The 24,636-nt window shown below is 43.8% G+C and overlaps 1 protein-coding gene across 1 annotated transcript in view; it reads right to left on the reverse strand.

Moving 5' to 3' along the window:
- DAPK1 (death associated protein kinase 1) overlaps positions 1-24,636 on the reverse strand; it is a 153,078-nt gene that overhangs the window by 33,791 nt on the left and 94,651 nt on the right. The window contains exons 4-17 of the mRNA XM_081151680.1: positions 14,796-14,934; positions 12,952-13,081; positions 12,735-12,783; positions 12,619-12,645; positions 11,996-12,148; positions 11,335-11,380; positions 9,722-9,811; positions 9,148-9,240; positions 7,720-7,839; positions 7,164-7,262; positions 6,305-6,403; positions 4,447-4,545; positions 3,186-3,383; positions 1,655-1,852 (exon numbers count right to left, since the gene is read on the reverse strand). Of these exons, the coding sequence (XP_081007806.1) occupies positions 1,655-1,852; positions 3,186-3,383; positions 4,447-4,545; positions 6,305-6,403; positions 7,164-7,262; positions 7,720-7,839; positions 9,148-9,240; positions 9,722-9,811; positions 11,335-11,380; positions 11,996-12,148; positions 12,619-12,645; positions 12,735-12,783; positions 12,952-13,081; positions 14,796-14,934 (1,540 nt within the window). The remainder of the gene's footprint in view (positions 1-1,654; positions 1,853-3,185; positions 3,384-4,446; positions 4,546-6,304; positions 6,404-7,163; positions 7,263-7,719; positions 7,840-9,147; positions 9,241-9,721; positions 9,812-11,334; positions 11,381-11,995; positions 12,149-12,618; positions 12,646-12,734; positions 12,784-12,951; positions 13,082-14,795; positions 14,935-24,636) is intronic.

Consider the following 24,636-nt stretch of genomic DNA (forward strand, 5'->3'; position numbering starts at 1 on the left):
TGCTTGCTCACCTCAGCCGGGCATACAATGGCCAAGCATAAATGTATTCAAATGAGTGCCACGATGTTCCCTGAAGCTGCCATTTATTCATTTAAAGACTCCTAGAAGGAAAGCCAAAGTCTCGATGCTTCTTAATATTACATTTGGCTTTCCCCTTAAGCCACTTACATAAGGAACTTGGCAAGATTAGAGTGGGATAAACTAAGAAAGCAACCAGCAGCTAATGGCTAAGACCTAGGATATTGCCTTTTTATATTTCTAGAATGTGAAGATTACCAATTTCAATTTCCATTAGAATTAATCACATAATATACAACAAGAATAATTTTTTTTTTGATAGAAGTATAATTTTCTGGCTGTTTCAGATATTAATTCTTTTACCTCAAACAAATCATAATAAAATTTTGCTGGCATCACAGCCTGCCATTTATAAAATAAAAATTTCCCACGATTAACAAAAATAATTTTACTTGGACTTTGTTTTAATATAATCTTAACAGAACAGTGTTTGCCATTCATACAGTTACAGGGTAAAAATCACAGGAATAGTCAACTGTTCTATTTTATTTGGTAATGAAAATCTGGATGGCATTTAGGGATAGGGGAAGTGCTAGCTAACTTCTAGAAGTCAATATAATGAGATTTAAAAAATCAACATAGGGCCCCGTTGGAGTGGCTCAGTGGTTGAGTGTTGACCCCTGTACCAAGAGGTCACAGTTTCAATTCCCGGTCAGGGCACATGCCTGGGTTGCGGGCTCGGTCCCCAGAGGCAGCCGATTGATCTCATTGATGTTTCTGTCTTTCCCTCTCCCTTCCTCTCTCTCTCTAAAATAAATAAAAGCATATATATTTTTTAAAAGTAATTTAAAGAAAATCAATGTAGGAACATGAAATTATTTACTTTTATTTCTTTTTTATTCACTGAATAATAGCATCCTCCAGGTCTTAAAAATTTTATTTAGCACAAAAAAAGGTGTAATAAATTTTTTACCATAAAGCTCTTAATGGGAGAAAGCTAAGAACAGAAATCTGGTCCTAGGATTCTCAATCAAATCTAACTCATTAAGTATTTTCCAGAAGACTCAGAGCTCCAGAAAGATGCCCCCAATTTGTACCATGTTCTCTGACTCCTCTACAGGTGGTTGGTGTCTGTCTCTCAAAGCCCATACGTAGTAAACCAGGTTAGGCAAGAAGTACTTATTATTATTATTTTAAATATGATTTTATTGATTTCAGAGAGAGGAAGAGAGAGGGAGAGAGAGACAGAAACATCAATGATGAGAGAGAGTCATTGATTGGCTGCCTCCTGCACCCCCTTACTGGGGATCGAGCCCGAAACCCAAGCATGTGCCCCGAATGGGAGTCAAACCTCGATCTCCTGGTTCATGGTCAATGCTCAACCTCTGACCCATGCCAGCTGGGCAGCAGGAAGTACTTATTAATACAATCATTCTCTGTTACTCTACAAAATTATTCAAAAGTCATATGTAAGATATGACTTAAAGGAGAGAGCCCTATAAGAAAGAACAGGTCCATGGGAGGGATACTGACTGAACACTGACTGAACAATGAAGAGATGCAAAGAGAACTTGGATCACATCCAGAAGCAGATCAACAGACACTGGGCTTCAGGGACCTTTCCCTCCAGCCTCACCTTGTTTGAGATGTCCAAGCTGCAGCTGGCTTCACAGAGGGCCACTACAATAGGCACATTGCCATCTTTGCAGGCCACGTGGAGGGGCGTGTTGCCGTGCCTGTCTTGGAAATCGACGAAGCATCCCTGGCTGATGAGGGTCTGGGTGACCTCCATCTGACATCGTCTCACAGCGAGGTGCAGAGCGATGTGTCCATCCTGCAACAGACACCAGGGCCATGAGCACTTCCCCTGGGCACGTGGGCCTGGCCTCGCCTTTCCAGCCGCCACCGGGCGAGGTTTAATTGGCAGTAGGATCCCTACTGCAAAGCCTGAAGGAGCATTAGAAACCAGGAGCTTTCCTCCCGGGGGTGGGGGAGAGGCTCCAGACAGTCCCCTTAATAATGAGACTCTGCAGCCACCAGCGTGGTTAATCTAGGCTTGGCCAGCGCAGTAGGGTGGAAAGACCGGACACTTCTTTTTGTCTCTGAATGTACAAGACTTAAGTAATTGTTGGTATTCCAGTGGCCAGTTTTATCAAGGAGTTGAAAAATACTTTAAAAAACATTCACTCAGCAATCTTTACACCAGGAGAAGCTGAGGAAGCGATATGAAGAGATTTGCTCGAGGGTTGTCATAGATAAGAAAAGCGAAGAAAACATGCTTAACCCCTAAGTCCCATAAACGACCAGCCTGAGGACTCCTTCTACCTGTTACAGAAGCCCCGGTGAGCAGATGTGCTGTTTCAGGGGCTGGCAGAGGGTCTGGAAACATTTCTATACCTTATCTGTTCTAGGGTTTCTTAATCTCAGCATATTGACATTTTGGTACTGTCCTGGAGGTGTAGGATATAAGGGTACCATGGGTCTTTATCTACTAGATGCCAGTAGTAACACCCACAACAACCAATAAATGTCTCTTGCCATTACCAAAGGTCCCCAGGAAGCAAGCAAGGTTGCCCCCAGTTCAGAACCACTTCTCTATACCAAGAAAATAACTCCACAAATGGTGGTTATTAAATTAACTGCAGCATCCAAATCTAACTATATATATGGCAAGATCACAGTCTCATTTTAAGTATAAGTTCATAAGAAAAACAAATTATGTTGAATTTGCTTAATTAGATAAAGAACACCTGGTTTAGAATTGCAATTCAGGCAAATAAGAGTGGTTTATTGTCTTTATACAAAATAGCAGGTGATGGAAATGAATAAACCACCTATTTCTTTATTTATCTACAAACTAATAGTGCATGCCAATTTTAGCCCTAATGAAGACTGTCTTGGGCTCAGTGGTCATCACTGTACGTGCTTCCAGCTAAAAATGTAAAAATAAGAGACCCGAGTCATCTGACCAATTCATACAAATGAATATTAATTATTAAACAAAATCTAGAGAAGTTCACGGAATCTTTGGAACAGAGAAGAGAAAAGATAATTACAATTTGCTGCATTCAAGTTTATTTTAGGTAAACAAATTGAGGAAGTCTTGTGGTCCCTCCAGACCTCCAGATCACTTCTCAGTGAGTGTGACGCATTCACCCGCAAAGTACCTTGTCAGATGCATTAAGGTCGGCGCCGTGTTCAGCCAGACACTCTACAATGTCGTGGTAGCCCCTGGCGGAGGCTGTCAGGAGGGGTGTCTCTCCTTCTCGGTTCTTAATGTTCACGTTGCAGCCGGCTTCACATAGGGCTTTGGCCACAGAGTAGTAGCCATGCCAGGCAGCACAGTGCAGAGGGGTTTCTTCCTCCTGGCCAAGGAGACAAGTGCATAGAGGAGGGGCTGCAATAGCGCGAGAGGAACTGCAGGCACGGTGAGAGCCCCGCTGAATTCGGCAGCAAAGTCAAGGCAGCAGGGAGAATGAACTAATGGCTACTGGAGTGAAACACGTATCTGATATAACAGACACGGGCCTCTACATTAGCGTCCTTTCCTCAATGCTTCTGTGCTGGATGAACTCGGCGTTCTCAGCATATGAGTAATAACTGACTTCGGGAACCCACAGCTCAGCTCTTCTGAACAATAGAGCCCCAGTGCAGGTGGAATTTTAGCATCTTTTCTACAAAAGTGCCTTCGTTTACTTCATCTGAGATTACTGAGAGTAGGAGAGCACTTCTTCAAAAAGAATTCTCCTAACAATCTTGATGCCTCGTTTCTGTCGTGCGTATAACATAAACATGAGTCACATAAATGCATTATTGCTGAGGCAAATAAAAGCGACTGAGATAGGCATACTGTAATAGTCAAGGAAAAGGCTGGCTGTGAGGTCCATAGGGTTATAGGGCTTATATATCCACGGTCAACATCATTAGACACATGTCTGTCTACGAGAGGCCATTATACAGGGTGTCTTCCAAAGATGTATACACACTTTACAGCTGATAGCTCAACTGATGCTTCTTTCTTTTCAGACTGAACACGCTGGAATTCATAATGATTCAAAGTGTGTATACATTTTTTGGGACACCCTGTCATGTAGTGGTTACTGACAGGGACTGTGGAACCAGACTGTGTGGTTTCGAACCCCAAACCCCAGCTCCTCCATTATGAGCTGTGTGAGCTTGGGCAAGACACTGAACCTCTCCCTGCCTCAGTTTCCTGTTCTGTAAAATGAGAATGACAGTGAGTAACCCACGTCATAGGGCTGGCCAGAGGATTAAATAAATGAATGTTAGATAGTGCTTCTGTTGGAAGCCCTGCCCTCTGGATCGAAGCAGAAAGTTGGATAAAACTCCGAGGACTGGGCCATGTCACTGTCTGCCTGTACATCCATGCAGAGAGCAGAAGGAAAGGCATCAGTTATCATGACCCACCTTGTCCTGGAAATTCGGATTGGAGCCGAAGTTGCAGAGTAACTGAACCACATCGGCGTGACCATATCGAGCTGCCACGTGAAGGGCTGTCTCTCCAGACTGCAAAAGAAACAAAGATTCAGAGCGCCCTGGGGAGAAGGCTATGGGGACTAGAACACACAGGGCTGGGGGCCCGTACACACAAGCCTGGCTCCACAACCTCCCCTCTGGGGGTGTCCACACCCCTCCATGCAGATGCCCCTTTGGTGACTGGGTCAGGAACCCTGGGGTGGAGTGTCCAACATGCAGCTAGTGTTAAACCCACACACCGGGCTCATCCTGTTTGTCATAAAAGCCTCAGGTGAGACTGCCTTCCCTTGTCTGGGGTGGCTGTTCTCAAACTTCTTTATCTACTGATGCTTCTAGCTATGTGATTTCTTTAAACACAAGACTTTTTTTTTAATATTAGGTTCATCACAGCAGGTATTTAAATGTATAGTTTTATTTACTAACATGTTTCTGATTTCATTGTCCATGTTTAGGATCTTATTTCTTATATTCTCAGAGACTTTAAAACATCACTATTCAGCTCGTACAATAACTTTCAGTGAATTAGTAATAGAAGCAACTTCCTTAAGGCATTTTATTTATAGCTGACAAAAATCATTAGAATAAACTGATTAAAACAAAGCAAAACATGCCCTGGCTGGTGTGGCTCAGCTGGGTGGAGCATTATCCCATGAACCAAAAGGCCGCTGGTTTGACTCCGAGTCAGGGCACATACCCAGGCTGTGGGTTCAATCCCTGGTTAGATGTGGACAGGAGGCAACCAATTGATGTTTCTCTCTCACATCAATGTTTCTCTCTCTCAAATCAATAAAAAACATATCCTTGGGTGAAGATTAAAACAACAAAAACACACAAAGAAAAACAAGATACTGCCAGCTCAGCAGTTGAGCGTTGACCTAGGATGCGGGAGATCGCGATTCGATTCCCGGTCAGGGCACATGCCCGGGTTGCAGGCCCGATCCCCAGTTGGGGGCGTGCAGGAGGCAGCCGATCAGTGACAACTCTCTCATTGATATTTCTATCTCTCTCTCTCTCCCTCTCCCTTCCTCTCTCTGAAATCAATAAAGATACATTAAAAAAAGAAAAACAAAATATCTTATTGCCACCTGACAGAAAACTGCCATAATAAATATACGTGTCTTTGATGCGACTGTCATCCTTAGATTGGTGCAGGGCACAGTCCACACGACTGTATGTAGCAGCTGTGACGGAATGTGCCACATTATTCTGCAAGTGTTAGAAACAGAGATCGATGGGTTGCATAACAGAATCCATAATGGGGGAGAAGGTAGGAATCCTAGGTGTAGGGGAATGAAACATGAATATGTAAAAGCAAGGTATCTTGCCAAGTTAATAATTTTTATAACATCTTTGCCCCCCAAAACCTTACTTTACATGCATTGTCTCATGAATCCTTCTAGTGCCAGTGATGGTAAGGTTGGCATTGTCAGCCACTTCAAAGATGAAGGGTAAGGCAAAGAGACATGCACACGGCGAGTCAATGGGAGGATCAGGACTCGGGTCTCTTTCTGGTTGTCCTACTAGAACTGTGAGTTTTCATGTTACTCATGCAAGGTAATTCCCTGCTTGCATATTTGGCAACTATCTGACAAATTTCAGCTAAAAGTAGATTTTAATATTAGACTGGTCCACCAGCAGAAGCAAATTTCTAGATTAAATTCTCTGTAGGAAGATTTTGGTTCTAAATCCTTGCTCTTTGGGTCCTGATGTGTGTGGCAGCCCAATGTTCAAATGCAGCCTTTTATTACTTCCCCCTGTCGCTAAGAAGAGAAGAAAGACGTGGCCTTACCTTGTCTTTAACATCCAAAGGGCATTTGTTCTCATGGAGAAATTTCAAGGTATCCACGTGGCCATGCCGAGAGGCCCAGTAAATGGCATTGGATCCGCCCTGTGCAAAAACCAATGTGGAGTCACGTTTCCAGAGGGCTGATGGATCTGAATACATGTCACTCAGACACACTCTATTTCCCTTCCTATGTGATGGCACACTCCAAAGCAGCACCTTCCATGAGGAATGACACCCCCATTTCATTTTCATTTTTGTACAGGGACCCAGGTTTTGTAAGACGTTAACATTCCAGGGAGCTGGGGAAAGGGGATAAGGGAGCTTTGTGTATTATCTTTGCAGATCTTTTTGGTAAATCTCAAATTATTTCAAAATAAAAAGTTGTTTTTCTTTTCTTAAAACCTTCATTTGAACCCGTGGCTAGAATTCCCTATATTGTCAAGGGCCACATCTAGTCTTCTTACAGCTCTGTTGAAAGTCTATGGAAGCTGATGACACATCCATTGCAATGACTATTAGCTGTTAATCAACAAGCAGGCAGATACATTTCTGGTGAGGTTAATTAGACAGTGAAAACTTTCCCAAATGTGACATCTTATAATAACACTGCTGAGTAAATGTGATCAATGAGGAGAAAAATCTGGGGTAGTGCAGGCATATAGGCTGAGATCCAAAAACAGAGCCCAGAGAAAGAGCCTTCTTTATAACATGTTAGATTGGACCAGCCTATTTAAGCAGTTCATCTTCTTTTATAGAGAACTGAAATAGAGCATACATATTACATTCTCTGTTACCTCTAGGATTAGACACATTTGGGAATACTTAAAAAATTAATTTATTTGCAATAAAACAGAATTATAACCTTATCCTGGACATCGATTCTTGAGCCTCTTTTAATGAGCAACTGAAGCATTTGAATATTTCCACAGCCAGCAGCAATAAGTAACGGAGGTGTCCCATGCTGGAATAGGCAAGGAAAAAAAATACTATTTTTCAGGTTTGGTAGGAAAGAAAAAGCCCAAATTATCATTGCTGCCCCACACACCTCCCTATGTCTCAACAGGCGCATATCGACTGCTACATAACAGCAATGAAAGACAGCCAGAACACAGCACCCTTGCTCTTTTGGATTCACAATCAAAAGTGACATTTTCATTTGCAGGATGAGCAGATTTAAAACTTCATGGTTAGAGGTGTAATTGGTGTATGTGGAATGGCCTTGCATGAAGAAAGGCCCTGAATACAAAAAGACTTTATCTCTAAGTCCCTTCGCCCTCTAAATAAAAGAGTTTTTCCACAGTGCGGAGTTTGCAGCTAGAAGGGAGAATGAAGACAGATGGGGTCTCTCCACCTTGGACTTGGAAGTGCACAGTCACCGAGACCACCCCTCTACTATTCCTGATAGAACAATATCAGACCTTGTTGGGTTGGTTAACATCATAGTTGGACAATGAGCCCAGGAGGTGCTGCAGGCCTGGGACATTGTCGTCGTTGATGGCATGGATGATGGCTTTCATCACAAAGGAGTCTTCCTCATCCTTGAGAGAGATGGCAAAGAGATTGTTATAATACGACTTCATGGCTAGCAGGGTACTGAGATGAATGAGAACCTGATCTGGGAAGAAATCTTCCCACCTGGAGTTACTGAACAACCCTGGTCCCTCTTCTATCTTAAACTTTTCCTGCAATAAATATAATTTCTCCCGACTGATTATTCAGGATGACTTTAATGTATAAATTTAATCATTCTCATCATATTACTAGATTAACAGTGTTTATCTTTTCTTTGGTCCCACTGCCACCCTCACACAATTCCCCAAACCAGCGTCTTCTTTTTTCTCCCTTCCTCTAACTTGCTTCTCTCCCATTTCTTTTTTCTTTTTAACAGTTCTTATCTTTTTTTACTCTACAAGGCTAGAGCTCAAGCCTCAGGGAAACACTAACTTCAGGGGGAGGGGACAGGGTGGAGAGGATTAAAGAGCTGGTGTCTGCTGATGTGTGATCCTGCCCTTGGAATCCCCGGATTCCACTCAGGAAACACTGACTATTCAGTTACAGGAGCGGCCTGGTTCCCACAGAATCACCCTTTCTGCCTTTTCTGGAGTCCCCTTTGCCTCCAGGGTTAACAAAGCCCCGTTGTCTGACTGTCAGAGGAAAGTCTTATTGAATTCAAATATGTCTAGTCATATCTGAAGAGTTAATCTGTGATCAGGTTTCAGCCTGGATTAAGGGGAAAAAATTATGGAGTTGTTCTCAAGGACTTTGGACAATTAATGTAATGTCAACAGAGCAAGTGGATTTAGCCTTCTGGTCTACCACAAATGGCACCAGCAAGCCCTATTGCATTTTCCCTGATTTTCTGGCGCGTGTGTGTGTGTGTGTGTGTGTGTGTGTGTGTGTGTGTGTGCGCGTGCGTGTTTTCAGGGGGAGGATTGTCTTCCCCTTTTGTACTATTATAATCCAAGAGTCTCCCAGGTCAGTGGCAATAGAAGGCTCTCATTTTGATAAATACAAATTAAAATGAGCTCTTCTCTCTTCTACTGACCAGACTTTCTTATTATCAAATTGTGTGTGTGTAAGGAGGTGGGTGGTAGTGTTAGAAGTAGTGGGGCGGGAATAAGTATAGTGCCAATCGAAACACAAAGGAAAAAGGGGAAAAAAGACGAAAGAAGCAATAGAGTACATGGCATCAGCCACCCCAACTCCCTACCCTGAGAGGAGGAAGGGTACACCTGACATTTATATGACTTCAGGTTTTCTGAGTTGTCAAACAAATCAAACAACCTAGACATTCGAAGTACACAGTGCTAAGAAAGACTCTCACCAAGGCAAACAAGTTTGCTTACCAGAGTATCATCGCTTCTAGCAACACTCATGTTACTTCTGGACAAGAACGACCTGGATAATCTTTGGCACAGTGATATCAAGCGAACGGATTGCTTTAAATAAAAAAAAAGGAGGGTAAATAAAGGCAGGGGGAGAGGAGGAAAGAGCTTATGAAACAACACTCAAATCAGTGCAAGCGACAGCCTCTGAGATGGCATTCACTGTTGACAGCAGGCAACCCCATGAGGAGGGTGAACTGTATTTGCTTCAAGAGTAATTCTACAGGCTTTATACAAGACAACAAGACAGAGAAAGTACTCTTCTGTCCTTCTGTATTAGACTACAGAACTGGATGCCCTTCATCCCCTTTACTCTCAATATGCTGTTCATTATTTTTTGAGGAATTAGCTCTTACGCTAGCAAAACCCTGGCACATCCCCCCTCAGAGAAGCGTGGCACGCAAGGGTCTTGCCCTGCGTCCTTGGTCCCAGGCAAGCTGGTGATGGTAGACAATGCGACTATCAAAACTCATACAATTGTTGGAAATGAACAAGAAATAGAATTAGTAAGTCCCTCCATATCAAATAATCTTACTTTCCACTTTTTCCGGGCTGCGAACTTCTTGAATTTCTCCATGTTTACTGCTGATGCTTTTCTACTAAGTGCTTGTTGGGTATCTTTAGGCTAAAACGAAAGTCCAAGAAAAAAAATTAGAGCTCTCAAAGGACAGAAAGGTGCTACAACTTTTTGAAACCTCTCATTATGTGGGATGCTTGCTTATACATTCACCTTGCTAGAATAAAAAAACAAGCTGAGATAACATGCAAGACCCAGAACCTCGTCTGCAGAGGCTAACTCTGGAGGCAAAGGGCTTGACATGATCTGTAAAGACTGGGTCTTGGAGAAAAGTTGAACAGTTGAGCTTGGGCCAAGCTGAATTATAACTTTCCATAAGAGAGTTTGAGGATGGCAAGATGCATGGTGAGGCCGTGTTATGAGGCATTTGAACCTGAACATCATCAAGTAATTTAGAGCTGGGAGGGACTCAGAGGTCAGCGAATTCAGCCTGACAGCATTAGAATGCCTTCTACTGCATCTTTTTCAGGAAGCCACGTAGCTCTACCTCTGAGAGAAAGAGACACCACTGCCTTCTAGGGGAGCCCAGGCGACTGCCGGGACCTAGTACAGGCAGAGCTCTCCAGCTGCCCCAAACCTACTTCTGTAATGCAAGTCACTGCATCACAATCTGCTTCTCAGTTCCATGATTTTATTCTGTAACTGCCATGTTCTCCAACCCTTAGGCCTTTCTGTTTTAGCTGAGGGAACGTCAGGTCTTCTTTTCGGGAATTTTTATAAGAGTTTATTTGAACCAAACTGATGCCGGGAAGAAAAGATTTCAAATGCCCGGGAGAACTGCAGTTTCAGTTTCTTTTATGCATTTGAAATTAAGATTATAGGTTGATGGTTGAAAGCAAGGTGGGGACTGGTTTATAGGATAGTTAACAAGATCATGTGCCCTCTTGAAGGTGGTTAGCCCTTATTTCAAAGATGTGTTAACACAGATGCACAGAAACAATGAACAGGGCTTGCTTAAGGCAAGATAAACCTCTTACTAAAAATTTTTATGTCTGGAGCATGACTACCCACCACGACCTGCCTATTTAGGAATTTATCATCAGATCGCCCCATAAGATCCCTTTTTTTCCATCTACAGCACCTTCAATTCTTTAATCTAAATGCTGACAGGCATCAGGCAGGTAATGCAAAGGTGTAATAGAAAAGGGGGCGGCCACAGGCCCTGGCTCACAGGCAGCTATGCCAAGTTTCTGGCGGCCTCGTGGAATGAGGGCTATTTTGGTAGATCTTCAAATTTTTCAAAAGGAGTTGAAAATTCAGATTTGACATGACATTTAAATGCTGGAAATAAATTTTAAAAAATTTTAAATATTATTCAGGCTGACATTCCACAGGTGGAACCAAATATGACTATTGACCTTCAGCTCCCTGTTTACAATCCTGCATTATGAGAGCTTTCTCCTCTCTCCCTCCATTCTCAGTAGCACACTCTCATCTGTTAGTTGTGTTAAAATGTGGCACCAACAGCAAACACAGTACTCTAGAGGCACCCTCTGTAACCAGTAACACCCTAGAGCACGTGAATTTCAGGATGCCCTCCCACGCCCAACCAGTCACAATATGCAGCTTACCTTGATCCAGGGATGCTGCAAACTATCTTGAATTGTCATTCTCTTCCTTGTGGGGAGAGGGGAAAGAAAAAAAAAATGCCGTGACCATAGACGCAAACACTAAGGTGGTTTCCGTGCCGGCTGGGCCTATAAAACAGATGTTCTAGAAAATGCAGTTTGGGGTCTGCTTCATGGAAGAAAGCCGAAAACAACATCAGTCTTTGTGTGATTATTTCACTGTGCCTGCAGGACTGGCTGAGCCGGTGCAAAGGACCGTGCTTGCATTTTCTGAGGTGTTTCACATGGCATGCTTCCTTTTTAAAAGAATTTTTTTTTTTTAAAGATTTTAAAATTAATTTTTAGAGAGAGAGGAAGAGAGAGGGAGAGAGAGATAGAAATATCGATGTGGGAGTGAAAAATCGATGGGCTGCCTCCTGCACACCCCCCTACTGGGGACTGAGCCCACAACCCAAGCATGTGCCCTGACCGGGAATGGAACCGGCAACCTTTCTGTGCACAGGACGACGCCCAACCCAGTCACACCTGCCAGGGCGGCACGCTTCCTTTTGCTAGGAGCAAACAACCAGAGTCTCACAAATGTGGTCACGTGCACAGGACAGGGGCTAACCCTGGTCGAGCTGAGGCCATGGCTGAGCACCTTTCAGGAATAATAGACACTCACTTTGGATCCTTGACAAGCAGTCTTCTTATGAAATCTTTGGCGAGGGCACTGGTATTACTGAAGTATTCTTCCTCAAATTCGTAGTTGACAGCGGATACATTTGCTAATGTTTCTTGCTTAGTATCTCCGAGAAACGGCGAGGCCCCACTTAGGCTGTTAATAAAATGGGGCAGAGAACATGAGCAGTTATGTCTTGTGCTATCATTTCATTTCCATGATATCTGATAAGGGGAATGAGAAATAAGGTTATAACCTGGGGCCTGGGCAATCACTTTAGAATTCCACTGAATTGTCAAGCACACAAACTTAGCTTAACTCGAAGGGTACATTTAAAAAATTAATTTGGAACAGCATCTACTAGTTAAAAAACAAACCCTCTTTCCTACTTCCTCAGTGACGGACAGACATGCTTTCTTCCAGCGATTATGCTGCAGTTTCTGATGAATCATTTCGAATTTGGAGAAAACATTTAATTAGTATAAACTGAACGTGTTCTGGGGGTGTCAAATGAATGTTTACATAAAAGGCACGCATAAGCTGAAGAGATCAACATGACTGATTAATAAAACATATGGTCTCAAAGAAAGAGGGAAAGAATACGAGCTGTGGATTCTGGTACTTACAGAATATAGGTGATTACCCCAATACTCCTAGACACAAAACAGAAACAAAAATACAAATGTCAGAGGAATGATAAATTAAATCAGAAAGATGACAACATCAAGGGCGCACTACTTACCACATATCTGCTTCGAGACCAAGAGGTTCATAGTTGACTATCTCAGGAGCTAAGAGGAAATAAATACATATTTAGTTTTGGAAGGAAGTGAACCACCAGATAGTATTTTCATGTATAAACCAGACACGTATACCAGGGAAATGATGCTACAGCAGGGGAAATTTTGCCAACATAATGTCTATGAGAAATAAATGACCACAGGAGCAAAAAAACTTACCAACAAATTCTGGCGTCCCAAATATGTTTTTGAATTCATTTCCAAAGTCAATTTTATGGGCCAACCCAAAGTCGATGATCTTGATTCGAGGTTTGGGAACATTTCTATCCAGAAGCATTATGTTTTCAGGCTTAAAAAAAAGAAGAAATAGTGCTGCAATGTTCATAGCAGCGATATTCATAACAACTGAAAGGTGGGGAAAAACCAATGTCATCAACAGAGGAATGAATAACAAAGTGTGGTATGTACATATAATGGAATATAATTCAGCCTTAGAAAGGGAGTAAATTCTCAAACATTTTATAACATGGAAGAATCTTGAAGACATTATGCTAACTGAAGTAAGCCAGATAAAAAAAGATAACTATCATATGATTCTACTTATATGAAGTACCTGGAATGGGCAAATTCAGAGACAAAGCAGAACGGGGGTTGTGAGAAGATGGAGTTGGGGGGGAAGGATGGGGAGTTTCTGTTTAATGGACACATAGTTTCATGTGGGAAGGTCAATAAATTCTAGAAATGGACGGTGGTGTAGGCTGCAGAACAAGGTGAATATACTAATGCCACTGAATGGCATATTTAAAAATGGTTAGAATGGTACAAATTATGGTTTCTCTATTTTACCACAATAAAAAATAGCAGCTATGCTATGCTATGCTCAGTTGGTGCTGAATAGTTCTTCCTCTCCCCTGAAACAACTGCAAATAGGCTAAAGGGTACATGTAAGAGAACACCAGGAAAAAGAAATGTTTAGGCTTAGGTTCTCCCAGGAGTAGACCTGTGACAGGGAGTTGGGTGCAAATGGCTTATGTGGGAGCCAGCTGGTAGAGGAACGGGGACAGGGAACAGAAGGAAGCTGATACAAGGCTTCTTACCACGGTGGGAGTGACTGGAGTGTAATCCCTTTGAGGAACTTGGGGAGAAAGTGTAGCACAGCGTTTTCCAACTAAAGCGGAGGGAGTTCGGGTGTTTATCGACCATCTCCCCACCCTCCCTTGCTAAGAGCTGCTTCTGTGGGCATTTATGCAGCTCCCAGGGCCAGAAACCAGCTGTGAGGCAGACAGCCGTGGGCGACTGCAACAGCTGTCTTTGGGGTGTGTATCAGTGAGTGCTGGGGGGATCCGGATGGGGTCTTAACAGTTTTGCTATAATAAGCGTGAAGAAAATCCTTCCTCCTTTCAAGTCTTATCCTAGCTCCAATGATCGGAATCATTCACTTGGCAATCAATCACATGCTGCTTTGCACCTCGCATCCTAACATTGACATTGTCACTTCCTGTTGCTCACTGGTGTCTTACTTTCTCAAAGAGACCATAACCTCTTGTGATGGTTGGAAGTATGACATCATCTCTCATAATGCCCTGCCTCCAGCCAGGCATGACCCCACTTAGCCAGTCGCAGAGTCTGGCTTGACTGATCACCAGTGACAGAGCTGGCCCATAAGCTTTTGCACCCAGAGGAAGAGCAGAGGATCAAGGCACCTGCTATTGTACATGCCCTGCAGCCACGAGGGGGATGGAGACTGGGAGGCGACTGGGCACTCTAGGCTGAAAGTGTCCCATCCCCAGTAGCAGCTCCCTTGCTTAAAGACCTGGTTGGTAAGACCCCTTGCTTCTTCCCCAGGGATTCTTGAATGTAATCATTAATCTTAAGCCTCTATTCCACAAAAAAGTTAGGAGTCTCTGCAGGAGGCATGCATTATATACTCACTGACTTACACTGATAATTCCATCCGTTATATCCACAGTATCTTTTTCAAATGCCTCAATTTTTCTTAGCAAACAAACAACCAATGCTGTGGTTTCCATCAGCTTCTATCTGGCTAACACTCAGCAACGTACCTTAAGATCAAAGTGGGCAATCTGAAGGGAGTGCAGGTAGTAAACACCAGTAAGAATTTGCTTGAGAAATTCAGTTGCTTCTTCTTCAGTCAAAGATTCTTTTTCAGCTAAGAAGTCAAACAGCTCACCGCCTGCAACACTGGAAACCAAGAAGCAGAGGTTACCGACAATAGCTCTGTTTCATACTGATCTGTTCTCTCATAGAAAACTGATGCAACCGAATTTCAGGCCAGAGAACAGCCTAAGGATGTGCTGAGCATGGAATCAGAAATCTCCCTGCCTCTCATCACTGGGTGAGAAATCTGCATTCGGGTACATTAGTGCTTGAAAGAGCTTGGGTACCATTCCGCTAATGGCGCTATGTTCACAAATGAGGGGAGGAAGCAGAGGCGGGATTGGGGGGGAAATCAATGTGTCCTTAAAACATTTTAATTAAACATATTTGGAGGTGGAGTCTTAACTCACTAAGAAACAAAACTACAAGCCGACTTTGTGCAGAATTTATTAAAAATACATTTTCCTAGCTCATATTCTGTTAACCCATTTTTTAAACCCCAAATCGCAATATATAACCTGACAAGGATTTTTTTCTTTTTGTATTTGTTTATATGCAAATCCCTATTTATTTATAAAAATCATATTTAGCAATGAACTTAACACATACCCTAATTAATAAGAATAAACTTACACAAAATTGAAATGCACATGGCTGTGGGGGATTTATTTAATCAGTCTCCCTGGCCAGACTGTAAGTCTCTGAAGGGCAGAGGTCAGCCCCCAGCTGTTGACCCCCAGCTGTCCCCCACCTCCTCGAACATTTCCAGCCACACAGCAAGAGCTCAGAACTTTTTGATCAAGTGGATAAATGAACAAACTCCCCTAATGGCAAATAACAGGGAACTTTTCAGAAGAGTTTTTATAGGTGAATGTTTATCATTTAACCACACATTCACAACATAATTAACTGCAATTATGCACATAGCTTTTGTGTTCACTATCTTTCTTTCGGCAAGACAGGGCCACAAACATTATACCTTTACAACTGGTGCGTGTGAGATTAAATAATAACAAAAGAAGCTGTTTTCTTAAAGAAAAGTTTGAGAATCCTCCCCCTTCTCCCTCCAAGTCAGTGTCTTCCTTAGCCTGGTCCAGGGTCCATGGGATTGAAATTGCTTGGGGTGTTTTATCTTATTTATTTTATTTTTTTCCTCGGGGTGTTTGGACAATGCAGATTCTGGGCCTCACTTCCAAAATGCCACCTAAGAATTTCTAAGAGTGGGGATCAGGAAATACAGCATTTTAAACAAGCACCCCAAGTGACCTTAGCCCACTAAAAACTGAGGACCCTTTTTCAAAATCTTAATTGCCTGCCTTTGCAGCAAGGCCTCCCTCTGATTATTTAACTTCAGGAAGTTTATCCAGAGACTGAGGTGACTCCTCCATCCTTGGGGCCCAAGCAGAGGGCTCTTGCAAATCTGTGATGTGTATAGAACTAGAGCCCACTGGGAAAGTCAGGAGCCCCCAGTGGTGGCAGAGGCCTGCAGTTGGCGACACTGCCCACTGCCCGGGGTAGTGGCCTTCCTGTCTGCAGCCTCCCAGCCTGGCTGCCCTCTCCTCTCCGCGAACCTCCTGTTTCTCACTGTTTTGTGTTCTTACTCCTCTTAAAACCAACAATGATGGAGAGGGAATCCTTCAACTATAAGAAATTAGAAGGAGGAAAAATGGTAAATTGTCAACTGACCACTGCCCAGAAAGATGCTGCATTATCTTTCTGCCTCTCTGGCGTTGGCACCACCACTTAGGGTGGCCACAGCGTCTCGGGCTGCTCAGTGGGGTCTGGCCCCCAGTTGGCACATCCTGCTCAAATCTTAATTCTGCAGCCATAAGGTTATTCCTTCTCTCTAAGCCTCATTTTCTCATCCAACAGGAATAATAGGAAGGACCTATTAGTTTTAGGGGTTTGAGGATTAAAGGTAATAAATATACTTAAAGCAACTGGCACACAGATCTGGCAGGAAGCTGAGGCCCAGGAAGCAGAACTGGTGCTATTGTTGTAAAGGGAAGGAAAGCACTGGTCTTGTAGAAGGCCGCCACATCCCACCTCCAGGCAGCCCCAAAGTTAGAGTCCCCGTCCTGCTTCTTCCCTCTCCCCACTCAAGTTCACTGGTGTGGCCAAACTGCTGTACCCCTGGGATGGCTTCTCCTGTGACTATGGTGCCCAGCTCCAGCTCCACCCCCTTCAGGGCCTTCTGCACTCCCCTCGCTCGCACAAACTTCGGGTTTCCTGACATGGAGAAACAGCTGGGTTTGGCTGCCTGGAGTTAGGGAAAATGTTAGAGTACCCCAACAGCTTGGTACAGCACAGAGGCCCACGTCCTTCCTAGGAACCCCACTGCTGCCCAAGGGCAGGCCTTTGCTCCTGGTTTTCGGTTGGTGTAGCCACCTCATGCCCCCATTCAGTCTTCTTGTGCTGAGCAACTCAACTCCAACAATGCTTCCTGACCAAAGAAGTGAGAACCAGGAGCAACCCTGGAGCCCCGAGGTGAGGGGCTCGCTTGCAGAGTGGCAGTGGCAGTGCCTGATCAGGACTGAGAGGAAGGAGGCAAGGGCCAAGTCTAGCTTTCTCCATCTACCCTGCTCGCAGGGCCTGTTCAACTCTCCTGCTGTTCATGATGAGTCCACACCGTCTCTTGTCCAGGAAGCCAAGTCATTCAGCTAGACATTAGGAGGGCGAGGAGCCCCGTCTCATTGGGCCCAGACCCATCACTGGCCTCCTGCTGCCCAAAGACCCTACATACATATGCAGCCTCCTTCACGTCGATAAGGGAAGGCAGATGTTTCGGTCCCGAGCCTCTACTTATAAAATCTTTTGCCATTAATCAAATCAATTGCAAGTGATTTCAGACAAGGTTTGGGAGCATGACAAGCATCATTTGATCATTTACCCCCCGTTTAGCCATCCCCCCAATCTCAGAAGGAAGAAAAGTGACTTGAAGGTTTTTTTCACATGGGAACTTTCACATCCATGCTCAGAACCAGAACACAAGTGCTTACAATGTTGTTGCTGAAGAGCAGAAGAATGTTAACAAGGGAGAGTCAAATCTCGGCACTTTGACCCTTTGTTCCAAATTTTACATTTTGTTTAAGAGAAGGAAGATTGATGGAGAGATGAGCAATCTGTGCAGCAAATTTAGAAAGTAAGTCTAACCTCCTTTATTAGGTCTTTGAGTCAGAGCGTTTTAAATTATAGTATTATCATGGAAATTACGTGCAATGAATGCTAATAAGCATTGGCTGCTTTCTCCAAGAGAGATGGAAAATGTGAAGGTTCCCTCTCCTTCCATTCCTTCCCCTCCCACCAATGCCTCCCTTAAAAGCTACCCTAACAGAATGTAATTAGGACATATTACAGCTTTAAAAACAAAGTGGGCCTTCAGAGTGACTTAAGAGAAATTATCATGGGATTCCAGTTTCTAAAATAAAACACTAATTGGAGTTCCTAATTCTTCCTAGGAATTGTGGGAAACATAACAGGACTTGGTTCTGGACTTTGTCTGGTCATGAAGCAGGATAGTAAGAAGATAGGGAGATTCCTTGACAAGTGGAATAAGGGAAACCAAGGCAATATAATTAAACAAGGCCAAAAAATCTGAGCAATTTACAGCCAGCTAATGAATCACAAGGTTTTATCTTCCCCAACCAAGGACATTAAGGAGCAAATGGTTTACACATTCCAGACTGTACAGGGGTAGACGGGCCTCAGTTCCGGTTCCTCTTTGACGACGTTCTTTAAAAGCGAAACTAACCAGAAAATAACACCTGATCTCTCTCTAGAGGCCCCCAAGGAGGACCAGGGGGCAGCAGAGACATTAGGTTGAAGAATATGGAGGGCCACCCAACCTGTAACATCCACATTAGACTTTGAGCAAGTGAGAAATAAATCCTATTATGTTAAGCCACTGAGATTTTGTGGTTGTGCTCCATCTGCTTTAAATACAAATTTATTTAATCAGAAGTGATAAAAATGAAAATGAAAGGAGAGCAACCAATGCAAAGCTAACTGTTCAAGTTTTCTACTGCTGTGTAACTGATTTGATATCTTTAAAGATGACAATCAATTTTTTCTTATCTCTTAAGGTGTCTATGGATCAGAAATCCAGGAAGGGTTGGGCTGGGCAGCTCTGGCTCAGGGTCTGTCATGGGGGTAGAATCAGATGGTGGCTAAAGTTGAAACTGCAGGACTCCTGGAGCATCTGGGAGCTGTCTGGGCCTCTCTTTCCAGGTAGTCTCAGGTCTCCATGTGATCTCCATTTGGGCTAGTTGGGCTTCCTCACAGCATGGCAGACTCAAGACAACTGGACAGTCCAAGGCTCCAGGGCAAGGGCTTCAGCAAGCAGGGTGGAAGCTGCCTTAGAAGTCACACAGCATCAAAAGTGAGTCATAAACCCATCCAGATTCAAGGAAAGGGGATTTAGACTCCATCTCTTGATGGAGAAATTTCCAGGGCCTAGACAAACATGTAGGCCAGGAGATGCTGCTGCAGCCATCTTTGGAAAATATGTCATACTACCTATGACAGATGAACTGAAATTCTCAATCTCATTTTATCCTAAATGTGTATTTTATAAGGGTTAGGTACAGATAGTTGAATTAGTTTGCTAGATCTGCACCAGCAAACTGGATGGCTTAAAACAACAGAAATTTATGGTCTCTCACTACTGTAGGCTAGAAGCCTGAAATCAAGGTGTAAGCAGGGTCATGCTCCTAGTTTTTAGCAGTTGCTGGCAACCTTCAGCGTTCCGTGGATGTAGATGCATCACTCCAATCCCCCGCATTTACACAGCCTCATCCCTGTGTCTTCCCTCTGAGCATGTCTGTGTCTGGGCCAATTTCCCCCTTTTATAAGGACACCAGTCAGACTGGATTAGGACCCACCCTAGTGGCCTCATTTTAACCTGATTACATCTGGTAAGACCTTATTTTTGAATAAGGTCACATTCTGATGTACTGAGGTTAGGGCGTCAACTTATATTTTGGTGGTGGGGGATGGGCAGCATAATTCAACCCACTACAGGTAGTAACTGCTCATAGGGCTGCAAACAAAATGTTACAGGGTGGCTAACGCCGCTCAGGAAGAGGAGAGGGCGTGAGGCAGAGGGAGGGGAATTAGAATCCACTAGTGTGTTTTGTTAGTCTTGCTTACAGGTTCTCCTATGAAGGAAGGACATATTCATCATGCACCTTTTAAAAACTTTTAAATTCAGGTCAGAAAAATGCCGGTGAGAAATGCATATCTGCTCCAGTCCTGAAGTACTTGACCTTTTGAGATGATTCTTCTTTTAAACATAACTATTCCGGTGGCTGTGAGGTGCAGGTGTGAGGGGGAGGAAGTACCCACAGCTTCTTGGCTCTGCCTCTAAATAAACCAAAAGTTGAAACGAAAGCCCCATTGTCCTCACTACTTTGGGACTGTTCTATCTTGTTAATCTTGGGGAAGTCCTGAAGGGTTTTCACATTCTCACCGCTCCCATTCTAATTTAGATTCCTGGGTAACTGAGGACTTTGGGGAATGTAAAACTGAAGCTGAGGAATCTAAAGGGAAAGATGAGGCCTTACACTCTCCGGTTCGCATTTGTGAAATAGGTGTGACTTTAAGCTTTGAAGTAGCCTGGGGATTTGGGAACATCATTCGTTACTTATATACTGTGTTGTCCCAAGCTACACAAAAAATATCAAAGGAATTCCTAACCTTCACACCTCCTTCGAATCCAAAATGCAAGCTGTCTCTGAAAAGACATTTTTTATCTGTTTCACCTAAAATTCAATTTTAAGTAACAACTTCAAATTCAGGTAATAACTTAAAAGGAGTTCTGGGGATTCTCGTGGAAAAGAAAGCCTGGCATTCAAAATTCATGGGGGAAGTGCCCTTTCATTTCCATTTTACCCAGGGAGGTTCTGCAAAGAGCAGGCGGGAGCCTTCTGAAGGTCTTTAGAAGGAAATCCCCAAGGGAAGACTATTGCTCAAAGGGTAAAAGGCATTGGAGGCAGGCATTCTGGGTTTCAGTCTGCGCCTTGTGACTCAGATCGGTTAAGTTTCTTTCTGAGGCACAGTTGCTTTGTCTATAGAATGGGGATATTAATGCCTACTGTTCATTATTACTACTAGGGGGGGTGAATGCGGACAAGCATGTGAGTGTCTGGCACAAGGTAAGTGCCTCGCCTTCTCCTGGCCAAAGGTGTCGGGGTGAGAAAACCCTTGAGGCTACTTCCTGTGTTTATCTCTTGTCCAGCTAACTGTGGGAGATTCTGATGTGTGCTAACAATGGAAAGAAGACACACACCCCTGCAGTTAAACAGTGGGGTTTTCCTGAAATGGGTGGACATTCTTGGGGCCAAACACTTGGGGAAGAGGTGGGTACTTGGACATGTAATAGGTAGGCTGGAACCTGGGCCTTAGCTCTGTGGGAAAGAGAACACCTCTCTCTCTGAACCTTTCCTTGAGTCTGGACAGAGAGGAATCTAGATGTGCTTGAGAGCAGCCAGGGAGGGCTGGGAGAAAGGGCGCCTGAGGGAGAAGGCAGACTGGGGCTCCTCAGCAGGAAGTGCTGGCAACCCCAACCCAACACCACCCATTTAACGTGACTCTAGTTCCTCCTTGTTAAACAAAGATGTATTTGACATGTTTCTGTCCAGTCTCCATTGTGTAACAGCAGGAGATTAAAGAAAAAAGCGGTTTCTTGCTTAGACAAGTGGTAAGGGAACAATGAGGCCTGGACGGAGGTGACAGAAGTGATTAGAGAGCCCTCAAGGCAAGTTCAACCTCATGGGCCAAATCTACCAGCACACCCAGACACTCCTTCCCCACATGTGGCCCCTACAGGCCAACCTGGAAGATCTGGGCTTACCCAGGGTGATGGCACATTGCCCCCTCCGTTCCATTTGGGGAGAACCAAACTCTAATTTGGTTTCTTAAAAATATTACACAAGAAATATATAAATATATCCTCTCGCTCCCTCCCTCCCTCCAAGTATATTATGAATATAGTGTACAGCCCTTTGGGACGTTGTATGTATGTTGTGTGCACTACACAGCACCGATTTATGGACCTTTTAAGAACATAAATGGCATTGGACTATACGGGCTCTTCTCTAAGTTGCTCGCTCACCTCCACAATGAGTCCTGTTTCTGCTGCTGCCTGATGTTCATCGGATGCCTGGATCAGAGTTTATCTAGCCACTTATGTGTTTTCAGTTTTTCACTATCACAAGCAAGGAGGCCATGATTTTTTGGTGAACCTGCTTCCTCTGAAGGGGTGAGTTTTTCTCAGCCCTGCCCACCCCATACAGAATTTCTAGGTCGAAGGTTATGCTGGTTTTTATGTATTTAAGGAACATGCTGCGTCACCATGGCCTCTTGCTTGGTATCATTACTTTGGGCCAATCCAATGGGTAAAATAAATGAGGCACTGTTTTACCCTACATTACTTTGCTTGGTAGAAAGACCAATACTGTTTCATAGATTTATCGGACGTTTGTATTTGAGTGGGTATAAACTGTCTGCCCACGTCCTTTGCCCATTTTTCTATTGGACCGTCACTGTTTTTAATTTTAATTGATTGATAGATGCTCCTTACCTCCTCTTGATACTAAGCCTTGATCTCTTCTGTATTCCAAGTGTTTTCGCCCAATCTGTCATTTGCCTTTCAACTTTGCTCAAAGTGATGTTTTATTAAACAGAACTTCTAAACTTGGATGCAGTCAAACTTATCAATCTTCGCAGAAATCAAGATTTTCTGAACCAATGTGAGGTCAGTGAAATAGCAGGTGGAATTTAGCGGCTCTGTGGTATATGGCAAGGAACTTAATTTTTCTGCCTTGTAGATATTAATGATGGCTGCCTGTGAACCCAGAGAGGCAAGTGAAATTCCAAAGGATTTTTCCAGTGCTACTGTTCCTTCCCAAACTCCCATGTGTCTCTAGACTGGAAGCCACCTGAGGGCAGCATTACATACTGGTGATCCCCTGAACCTAGTGCAGAGCCAACTACATGCATCTCTTCCCAACTCTACCTTTAGTGGCATCATGTCAGAGCTGGAAATGGGCCATGGTAGGATGTATCATAGAAATAGGCAAACATGGCTTTTCTTGCCTGGAGAACCCGTTGTTACACATTTACTAGCACACCACTGACCTGCAGGCTCCGAGGCACGGCCACCTGCCTGCAAACCCTGCAGCTGAGGGCTACTGTTCCTACTCAGGGACAACTCCAGCTAGGAAACTCCTTCCTGGGTAGACCTGAAATCTAGCCCTGGTAACACAGGTCCTGAGCCTGCCTTTAGAACAAACTTTTTCTACAAGAGGATCTATGGGCCATACATACAGTCTTTGTTGCAACTATTCAACTCTGCTACATATTCTTCTTGCTTTTTTCTTCAGCCATTTAAAAATGTAGAACTGGTGTTTTTTCTCGAGGGATAAGCGTACACAGGCAGCAGGCTCCGTCCCACTGGCTCTAGTTTGCTATGCCCTGCTCACAAACAACAAGGGTCACAGAACACAAGCCACTTTGTGACCCACACATTACCCTCCCCGTTTCTGAAGATGGTTCCACATACCTCTGGGGCTTTTCTTCCTTAGCCTAAGGTTCAGCCAGGGTTGCTCTTAAAGTCAATTCCAAATACAGGTGAAGGGATTTAGGAATGTTTCTAGAATCTGCTTCCCTGGACCTCTGTAGCTGTGCTGGGCATTGACATTACAGGCCTAGTTGATGCAGGAAAAGGTACAGAAACCTGGGCTGAGGTCAGTCAGGTGCTCTGGCCAACTTAAGAATGTCACAGTAGCTAGAAACAGCAGAGCACAGGGGACCTCTCTACATGCCAGCTATGTGATCCAGGGCTCCAGACAGTTGCCTAGCTGATGCCACAGGGCAAGAGATGAGTTGGCGCAGCAGCACCTGGCTCACATCGCAGATTCATGATCAAAACAAACGCTTGTTGCCACCTGAAGTCACTAAGCTTTGAAGTCGTTTGCTGTGCAGCAGAAGATAACCAATCGGGGCTCAGAACCCTACCTCCTTGGGCTTTTGTGAAGATTAAATGTCCATAATGTGCTTAGCTCAATGCTTGGCACATGAAAAGTCCTCAGTGAATGGTGATTATTATTCAGAAAAAATACAGTGCTTGAACTCCCTTCCAGAGATGGGGGAACGTTTAACCTTATTATCTTAGGGGGTCTGGTCCTCAGGCTGAGCTTTTTAAAGAGGCTGATGTTTTTTGTGTGGCTTCTTTATTAAATGAGATAAAACGAAAAGCAGTTAGCACAGAGTATGGCACATAGTAGTTACTCAGGAAATGTCAAAAATCTTTCTGCTTCGATGTCCAGAAACTGTCACAAAAGCTAACTCGTCTCACACCTTCACTCCCAACCCACCCTCCAGCCCACCATGTAAACACTCCCTCTGACTGTTCTGCCTGAGCCCTACAAGAACTAACAATTGTATTTCAGTTCTTTTGCATCCAGGTAGACGTGGCACCTCCATGACTCAAGGGGGACAGACTGCTGTCACTTGCAAGAAAACTGAATAAATGGAGAGTTGGTCTATATGCTTTTAGGGATGTATGCTTTGTGCATGAGGGACCAAAGCTGTTATGTCTGCCAGCTATGGCAAGAAAAGAAAGATTCAAGTCTTGTAAAACAACCCACATCTGGCAATAAGCTGGGATCCCCAAAGGTCCCTTGCCTTAAAAATCTGGTCTTCATTTGTCACGACGGACTGACTAATCTGCGAAGCTGAATTAAAGTATGGTCTCTGTGGGAAGAAAAGAAGATTTTAAAGCAATCA

This window comes from Miniopterus schreibersii (genome assembly GCF_964146895.1).
Source record: "Miniopterus schreibersii genome assembly, chromosome: 11".
In the NCBI taxonomy this organism is placed as follows: Eukaryota; Metazoa; Chordata; class Mammalia; order Chiroptera; family Miniopteridae; genus Miniopterus; species Miniopterus schreibersii.